At 34.4% G+C, this 9,680-nt stretch overlaps 1 protein-coding gene across 1 annotated transcript; it reads left to right on the top strand.

Moving 5' to 3' along the window:
• The first annotated feature begins 567 nt into the window (after nt 1-567).
• LOC149224365 (accelerated cell death 11-like) lies at nt 568-9,081 on the top strand. Its single transcript, XM_089386102.1, has 4 exons — nt 568-877; nt 4,853-5,025; nt 5,240-5,385; nt 8,500-9,081. The coding sequence occupies exons 1-4, from the start codon at nt 668-670 to the stop codon at nt 8,604-8,606; spliced, it is 636 nt and encodes a 211-aa protein (XP_089242228.1). The 5' UTR covers nt 568-667; the 3' UTR covers nt 8,607-9,081.
• The last annotated feature ends 599 nt before the right edge of the window (nt 9,082-9,680 follow it).

Here is a 9,680-nt window from a genome sequence, read left to right as displayed (position 1 = left end):
TTAATTATTACCAATTGATTAGTTAAATCAATTTATAATTATATTTATTTTACTTAACCAAATACTAACTAATAAACATCTTCTTATTTAAATTTTACAAAAATATTTAAAAAAAAAGAGACATATTAATATTATTCTATGAAATTATCAGAATAAACAGCGAGGTAATCAGGATTATATTACTATATAAATTCAAGTGCGAATAAGTTTAATATCAATGAAGATATGAAATCATAGAATGACAATCTAACTAAAAAGATTTTATAAAAAGTAAAAATAAATGGCTGCCATGGGCACTTTATGATATTTTTTTTTGAAAGTAACAAATATTCGAAGTCAAAGTGGAGCACGCCAACTAAAAAGAATACGCATCGTGCTTCTTTCGACAAAATAAATGAACGACTTGCGTCGCCAAATGGACGAAGTCACATTGTTAGGTGAATAAAGAGGTCTAAATCGACAAAATTATATGGAGAATAAAGAGAAAAAGAGAGTTGCCGACCATTACTTTTAAGGTAAAACAATTCCCAGGAATATCCCGTGCAGCCTAGATTACTAGAATACCACGTCTCTTCACGTTCAATTCCCAGGCCTGCAAGTTGCACTTTCTCCTCCCCGTTAATCTGTTGAGGGATAGTGTGCAGTGCCTCTGAACTCTGTTGCAAACATGACAGTGGACAAAGGCCAAGTCATATGCGAGGTGGAGAAGCCTCTGCGTGTGATTGCAGAAGCTTTTGAAAAATTATCGGCCATGCTCATAGCCGAGAACGATGATTTGGGCGTGGCCCGGTTCTCTGAAGCTGCTTCATTGCTTTCTATACTCTTTGGTTCCTTGGGAATCGCCTTCAGGTTTGCTGAGGTGGATTATGCAGCCAAGGTGACATTCTCGCTTTTTCTTTTACCTGTTTTTCAGTATTGTAAATTTATATTTTGGATGGTTGAGAAGTGTGATTTTTATTCATTCATATACATATTTCATCATATATCAAATTTGGCTATACAAATTAGGAATATTTGTTCCGGTGAAGCCTATCAATATTATTTTGGGTTTCGCTTAAATGTGATATATTTATTTTGGTGTATTAAGTTTAGTTTCAAGTATCTAGTCTAATAGTTAGGTGAGGAGATTTGATCGTGTTTTAAACACAAAACTAGTTCAAAATCCAAAAAATTATTGTTCAGACACTATTTTTTCAGTTGAAAAAAATATATTAAATTTATAAAAATATTTATAATTTTTTTATAGAAAAATTATATGAATTAATTTCTCAATAAAAATAACACCAATCAACTGAACTAATCTTCAAATTCTCTTGTATATAAATTAATAAACACAAAATAATTTCTCATCGCTTCCCCAGGCTGTAGATCCCCTTGCTTGTTGCGGGTAATTATTGTAATTCCCAGGTGGAATGACATTTTCCCAGGTGGAATTAATGTCATTGTGTACTTTTGAATCCTCATGTCTCAGACAGTGTAATTAAAATGAGAGTTGTCTTTACTGTGATTTTTTGGAGATTTCCGTGATGGAATCTGGCAGAAAAAAATTGAGGTTAAATCTTGATTTGTATTATTTAAAATCGTTTTTTAATTGCATATTTGGATTCAGCTCCTTGAAAAACCCTTGGGACGCTTTGATTGTGCAGAAATTAGCTATCAAACTTGCCACTTCAATAAATTGCGGCCGGATTTTGACCAGAAAAAACCACCTGAAAAACTTCCAAAAAAATCTCTTTAAAAACAACTCCATTAAAATGTAATTGCTGGTTGCAGCTAATAACTTGATTTGAATTCCATATTTTATGCAAAGATAAAAAGAAACTAAATTAAGTTTAAACGGATGAAAATTTATTCTATTCTACATAACCCACTAATGCAAAATAATACCTTTCAAATATATCAATCATATTAGTATATTGTAATAATAAAATAAAATAATCAAATAAAAATAAATATTCTCACATAAATAGAAAGAAAAAATATTACCATGTAAATGAAATACCACCTCATTCAAGAAAATAAAAAAAATTAATGATATTCTTATAAATATCTATTTAATATAAAAGAAACATTTAAATACTCATAAATGTTATATCATGTATTGATCTTTCTATCAAAATGCCATGCATCTTGGATTTTATAATGATTATTCATTACTCTGCCATATTGGAGCAAACCGCATCTGACCCCTTTTTATATGCACATTAGACAATTATTTTATGTGACACTTGTGAAACCCATTTGGAGCTAGATGCCCAACTTGTCAAAGTTCCACATTCATGATGACTCTGATCTACGGCCATCTTATTCCTGATTGGTACTCATACTTTTGACCCTTTTTTTGGTCGTTTTTTTATCATGATTAAAAAAAGCTAAAATAGTTACTGAAATTAAATATTAAATATTAAATATCAAATATCATATTTATAAAGAGCCTTACACTAACAGAATCTGCTCATAATTTACGGGTGTAATACTACACTATCAAAATATCTTCAGATATCTATTCCTCCTATTTTGCATGTCACCCAAGAGAAATATAGTGCCTTTAATTCTCAAGATAGATTGGTATTTAATTCTCAAGATAGATTGGTAAGAGCTAACGGGCATACGATGGGGCATTAAATGCTCGGGTACCTGCGGCCTCCATAGCTGTTTAATACACACATGCGATGATAAATAAATAAAAAATAAATGTGATAAATATTAACATACTAACCGTGGGATTCTTTGGGCTTTTATTTATTTGTCATTATCTTCTAGAGTGACCATGTTTTGAGCTCTTAACACCTTGTCTCTTTGAAACAATCCCTTTTGATCTATAGCACCATGTCTCTCTGGAACAAATTTGTGGCCTCGTTAGAGAGGAAGTACCTCGGTTTAGAGTTTCAATAATCTGCTTGCAGCACTGGTCCTCAATTTGTGGCCAATGTTTAATTACCTCAAAAAGGTTAAAATATGAAGCAATCATAGGTTTCATTTCTCTCGCTAGTACTCTTCTCAATGCTTATCACTGCAAAGTGAAAAAAATTGTATATGATAAAGCAAATACTGGTACCGAATGATTCTAGTCCCATCCTCATGCCCAACAGGGTCTCGCCCGAAATGGTAATTGTTATATGTCTGAGCCTCATTTGCCTATTGGGTATTACAGGCAATAATGACATTATTTATAAAGCATTTGCCTATCTCATGGGCAACCCCAGTGAATCTTACAGGTAATGACAATAAGTGAAACACAGAAGCATGATAAAGGATGATTTTTTGCTATGATTTTACCGTATGCAAACTACCGCCTCTTCATGAAGGTAGCTTTTCTGTACATGTGAAAATTAAGTTATAAATGAAAGTAAACCAGTATCTCACCATCTGAACTATGGTTCCTTTGGCATCGTTACATTTAATTATAATTACAGTCTAGCCATAGCTAACCAGCTTGGCATCCAAGCACATACATATGTGAGCAAATTCTTGCCTGTGAATTATTACTTTTACCGACAAGAAAATATTTGCATATGCAGGCACGTACTTCTATATTTATTGGTGAAATGATTCAATTCTTCTGTTGCAATACTTCGCATTGAAGTTCAAGATATATGTTGGTTTCTTTCCTTATAGAGGTTTGAGTTTGGTTCAAGAGTACCCTTTTCCTGGTTCTACCTGTGGTCTCATTAAATGCTTCCTTTTTGGTTACAGGCCATTTAGATTCGGTTTCTTTTCAATTTCTCTTTTTTTTAAATGAGTGGTGTGACATTACTCTTCTTGTGGGAGGATTAAGAGGTTGGCATGATTTTATTTTCTTTATCTAGTTTCAAACCTTATTAAGAGATTGATATAATAAAATATTTATTTTTTTACTTAGCTTCAAATTCTAAAGAAACATTTCTGGTTCGTTGTTGCCCATCCTCTTAAGGGTCTAGGGTCTTGCTGAGTGGCAGCTGATCAATTCACCATGATAAAAAAGAAAAAAGTGGTGTAATATTCAATGGATTTGAAAATGGTGGGGAAAGCAACGTGATATACAATTTCTTTTTAAGTTTTAATTCAAATGGACTTCGCACTTAAAAGACTGCTTTTATTTCCATGGAATGTCTTCGTAATTTAAGGTAGCTATAATTGACCACAAAATATAATTTTAACATATCATACCCACACATGTTCTCCTTCTGAACCCAACCGCACTGATGTTCACTTTAAGGCTCGTCACTCTCAGTTATTTGTCAGAGTCACTTCTATTAAAAAGTAAAAGGGATTCGTGTGGGTAAGTGTCAGTTTCAAGCCTTTATTACTGCTCATTTGCTCATTTTCAGTCTACGTCGTCAGCCAAGGGATATGCTGTCATCAAACGCTAAATATTGCATAAATCTGTGGAAAGGGTTCATGTTTTCCAGTAGTGCAAGTGGATCATGCTTTAGTCACAAGATGCTCCTGTACAAATAATAATGTCAGTACCCACTTTGTAGGCAAGGTTGTGGCTGGAACCCTGAGCTTATGTCGATTGTAGATTTAGACATCCAACGGTCATAGAATAAAGTTTTTGATTATAGATTTCAACATCCAACGGACATGGAACAAAGTGCCCGGAATCTACAATCCCCTGTCCATACTTATCTAATCGAATTACTTGCTATATTTCTCCCATCTCTTGGATGTGGACTGAGTACACATTTCTGAAATATGATCTTCTCCAACATAAAATTTATTCTTGATTTCCAAATGCAATTGGGCCCTGGCTTGTTTTATTTGTGGCTTGCGAAAGTTCAGATTTTATTTTCTCAGAAAGCATAGTGTTGTATATAAGCATCTTACAAGTTGTAATTTGAAAAAAATGACGGTGAGGAAAAAAATGCAGGTTAGGGATTTAATGGAAGCATCGAAATCCTTCGATAAACTACCCGCATTGCTGGATCATGATATAAAAAGAAATTCTGTAAGGAGGCAAGGAAGCCGGTCACGTAATTTGTTAAGAGTTAAGCAGGGGATGGAACTGGTCAAGGTGTTATTTGAAGAAATTGTTTCAACAGAGTATGTTCTTCTATAAAATATGCATTTTTCTTTTCAATGTTCTAGTTTTGGAAGTTAGTTGATTTTCAATTCTTTTTAGATCCCTATATATGCACCGTTTTTAAATTAACTTTCCTTCCTCTTTTCATGGCAATGTTGCTCAGAACGTTCTTTTAACTGATTATTTTCTAAGTATCCGTTTGTCATATGTAAGATTTTCTTGGTATTATTGTAGAGGAAATTCTTTGAAAGAATCCGCTTCAACAGCATATGCACGAGTGCTGGCTTCATCACAGGGCTGGGCTATGAGGAAGGCCGTGGCCGCAGGGATGTATTCCATTCCGACGAGGGCACAGCTCTTGAAAGTTTTAAATGAAAATGGTGAGTTGTTTGCTTTTCTTATTTTTCAGATTTAAAGTGAATTTTAATAATCTCTTAGTTGTATATTTATATAAGAGAAAAATAGTATGACAACCATTAGCATCGGGGTTGCTAGTCGGTAGAAAGGCTGCGGAGTAGGAATTTGCTGTAGAGACTAAACTACATATTTACAAAAGAGAACATCCAGTACCATACAAAGCTTTGCTTCCTGTTCCCACCCATGTTCGAGAAACCAAAATTTATGCATACCCTGAAGCTTAAGAAAACATTTTTGACTCTTAAAAACTAATGATCTTTAACAAAACTGCAAATCTATCATTACAAGGAAGTCTTAGCAACCTTTCTCCAAAATGTAGGCTACTGGTACATTAAACATTTGAAAACTTAACCCAAATTATTGTTTCAAGTTTACACCCCAATGATGATGGTTTATATTTCTTTCCTTCATGTTCCCACAATCACACAGAATTGTGATGCCTATGGAGAAGCCTATTAGTTCTTCTGCAAATCAGCTCAATTTCCTCAGTACCCTTCAGGATAAGATCTCAAAATCTACTAGTTTTATTTTAGTTTACAAAAGAAAATCCATGACTACTTCATGTATATTCAACCCTTCTTTAAGGGTTCACCTTTTTAACTTTGATCCGAGACTACAAATTAAAAGAGATGATTCTCGTTATAAAGTTGCGGGTTTCAAAGTATGCCATCCCATCTATCTTCTATCCTTCCGATGTTTTTGAGAACATGAAAATTTTAACTTCTAGCCTTTTTAAATCAATGTTGGCTTATGGCACAATCTTGTTACATGATTAAGCTTATATATTCAAATTAAAATTCTAATTCTGGGCCGGTATTTAGCTTGGGGATAGCTTTGGCCTACTTTTATTTCCAAAGTGTCTTGGAGAGTTGGATCTCTCTTTAATTTTCTTCATTTCCTTCTTTCTCCATAGCTTCTTATTGTTTCAAGATTTTAACTTCAACGGAAAGAAGCAATCTCCTCTGTACTTCCAAGTTCCTACCTCAGCCTTTCCTTTTCTTGGGATTTGTGCAAAACTATGTGGTCATGTTTCCCATTCAAATAACGGACAGTCCAAATCCTACTTCCAAGTTCCTACCTCAGCCTTTCCTTTTCTTGGGATTTGTGCAAAACTATGTGGTCATGTTTCCCATTCAAATAACGGACAGTCCAAATCCTGAGTTATTTACAGTGCAAAAGCTCCAAGCTTCCTCTTTTGAAATCTGCTCTTCGAGGATTTCAAAATTGTCGGCCATAATGGGCCTTTTTTTTCTTTCCTTCTCTCCGCATTTTGTATCTAAGTTCTTAATAGGGGTTTTTCACTTCCTTTCTTTCTTTTGTGTTGGATTTTTTCTTCTCTCCGCCTTTTGTATTTAAGTTCTTAATAGGGTTTCTTCACTTCCTTTCTTTTTTGTGTTGGATTTTTATACTCATCTCATTGCAATCAATAAAGTGGAAATTGCTCTCTGATATCCACTTTGGGACCAAAGGGTAATAATAATGGTTTGGAAGTTTACTAAAGGCTATAGGTCTTGGTGTAACTGAAAATCTCAACATAATATCAGAGCCTTGTCCTAAGTTCCATTCCTCAATTTGCATTGGAATTTCACACTCACCTTAATGGGAATCTATCATGTGGACTAACAGCCATTCTAGGATCCACTTTGAAAGCACTAAAAAAAAGTAATGATAATAGAATCTATTATAGGACCATTAAAAAAATAATGATAATGGTTTTACGGTTTTAATATAACAAAACACCTCCACACTTTGAGTATTAGGACTTGGCCTAACCCCCTATTAACTGAAAGACATGCTTTTGCAAAATGCCCACGTTCGTGATGATATTTGAACAGTACGTTCTTAAAGTCAATGGATTGAACCCCTGAGTAACCCAGTGTTAGTGTTTGTAAGTTTGGAATGACTTTACCGAATCCATTTCTATACATATCCATATATAGGTGGCCATAACACCTCGATCAAATCCACCGCAATAAGAAGCTTACTCATGCTAACACCAGTATCTTTATATTCCTAGTCCCAATAATCCAATGGTACGAACAATAAGTGAACCTAGATTGGGGTAAAACCAGGAAGCTAAGCTAGGTCAAAACATTCATTCTAATTTTTCATGAATAAACCTGGTTTTTTCATGAAGGATACCTTTGAAGACCACCTCCCTATCAAATTCAATTTCAAACGTTTCCACGAAATATTCTCTACTACACACAATGATATCCAGCTTACTCAAAGTGGGCCTAGATTTCCTAAGCCAAGTCGACAGTGCTTCTTGCGACAGCTAGATCTAGATGCCAATAATTCATTAAATTCAAGGCCTGTTATTTCAGGTGACGGTCTAACTCACTTTGCAGGGCCCAGTCTGGGAGCCTAGATGCTCAATTCCCGAACGAGTACCTGCAAACTTCATCCACCTAACAAATTCCTCTGCACTCTGTCAAAATCTCTTCCTCTGCACTCTGTCAAAATCTCTTGACAAGGTAGTGATAGAATAAATTGAAATACCTGTCTGCTACACCTGTTCCTCTTTATATATTAGATGGTGGGCCATCATCTAATCTAGGTGAGCCAGTTTTCAATCTATTTTGACAGTTTTTGTTTGTTTGTTTGTAAAACTGAAAGTGCAAGGTAAGGTAAAAAATTACGGTTAGAAGAGATCAGTGTTTGGAAGAAAGTAGAGCAGGTCTGAGGAATCTGGTTGGAATTGATATTTTCTCTTGATCAATACAATAGCATTTGCATGTGCCAAACAATGAAAAAGCTAGTCATGGGAAATTCTGGGTATGTGATTCAAGAAACAAATGTATATAGAATGTTACAGTACTTTATGCTAGCAAAAGATTTTCATACTCCAGACTTTATATGGAGATACACAGCCTCGAAACATCACTAGACACTGCGTCCCCTCTCCTGTTGGATTTGAAAAGAGGATTGTGGCTATTGGTGAAGATGATAACTTTCAGATATTATGACTTGAAATTTGTCCTTTGATTTCTCACTTTACTAAATTAAATCATATTTCCTTTCCATTCTTAAATTTCTCATTATTTTGCTGATGATATGATTTTATACTGGTCCAGAGGAATCTTTTCGTGCACAAATGCAAAGATATATATCTGCATCAACTCCGGTTATTCAATATGTTGACCATCTCTTCCTCGCCAGGAATCTAGGCATAAATTGGTGAATGTTTCATGCAATTAAACTTGGAATACCTCCAATTTGCATGAAGGAGGCTGCAATTTGTCTTGTTCATAAAGACACCAGCAAAACATTATTGTAGTAAGGTCCTTCCATTATTCTCAAATAAGCATTGGAAAGCAGCTTTTCTGCAATTCACTGTATTTTCTCAGTATAGTTGTCGTCCTCAATACTTCTTTTCTCAGGATAGTTGTCATCCTCAATACTTCCTGTTGCTTTTTTAATGGCAATTGGAATGTACAAGCTTTTTCTCTTTGTGTCTGAATGTGCTAAAGCTTCGTCTAGTTATGTCCTACTTGGGCATGGTAGATTTAAGGATTTGCAAAATGATTGCTTCAGAATTGGATATCAAAAGAACAGATGCTGATAAATGTCATAAGTTGGATATACAAGGTTATGTTTCCTCCTGTCATTTGGTAGTCTTACGCTATGAGATGGGTGAAGATTTTGCAGCTTTTGTACACCTGATATATATTGTTTCAAATGGCATGATGAAATGAATTTGGTGAAAAATAAGTATTATTGTCTCCGTGTGTTAATAATGCAAATTTATTCAAGGTGAAACCTCAAGTAGCTACTTTTCTTCCACCTATTGAAAGAAAGTAACATGGTTGCAAAGGTGAGCGGTGTAAAATATGGCGCAAACTAATGGGGCTACCTAGGAAAAATCCGTTGTAAAGTACGATATGAGGAATGAACTTTGTTCAAATGAAAGAGAAAGTTTATATATATATTTCTTCTCCAAAGAAAAATTAAGAGCAAGGATGTTTTCTAGGTTTGTGCATTTTTTTGAAATTTCAGGGTAAACTAAGGTGTCTGAGTCAAAACAAAAAACTGAACATCTAATAACACAAAATTAACCAAATGCCCTATAACATTAACAACACCACACTCAACCTACCCTTACCCATGGAAGTAAGGATCATCCATTCATATGAACTACAATCATCAATGATCATCCATTCATATGAACTACAATCATCCAGTGATCTCATTTATAACTTTGATATTGATTACATCTCTATAAACAGTTAAATCATGCCACTATCCCAAAAGACCA

This window comes from Pinus tabuliformis, chromosome Q (genome assembly GCF_031772625.1).
Source record: "Pinus tabuliformis cultivar Carrire ecotype Pingquan chromosome Q, CPIR1, whole genome shotgun sequence".
NCBI lineage: Eukaryota > Viridiplantae > Streptophyta > Pinopsida > Pinales > Pinaceae > Pinus > Pinus tabuliformis.
Note: the sequence above shows the minus strand (reverse complement) of the source record. Positions and strands in the feature narration are given on the sequence as shown.

Bases quoted from the DNA above. Each gene is read 5' to 3' on its own strand.
- LOC149224365 (XM_089386102.1), top strand. From the start codon at position 668: ATGACAGTGGACAAAGGCCAAGTCATATGCGAGGTGGAGAAGCCTCTG. The intron at 878-4,852 runs GTGACATTCTCG...AAAAAAATGCAG, and splicing joins AGGTGGATTATGCAGCCAAG to GTTAGGGATTTAATGGAAGC. The intron at 5,386-8,499 runs GTGAGTTGTTTG...ATACTGGTCCAG, and splicing joins GAAAGTTTTAAATGAAAATG to AGGAATCTTTTCGTGCACAA.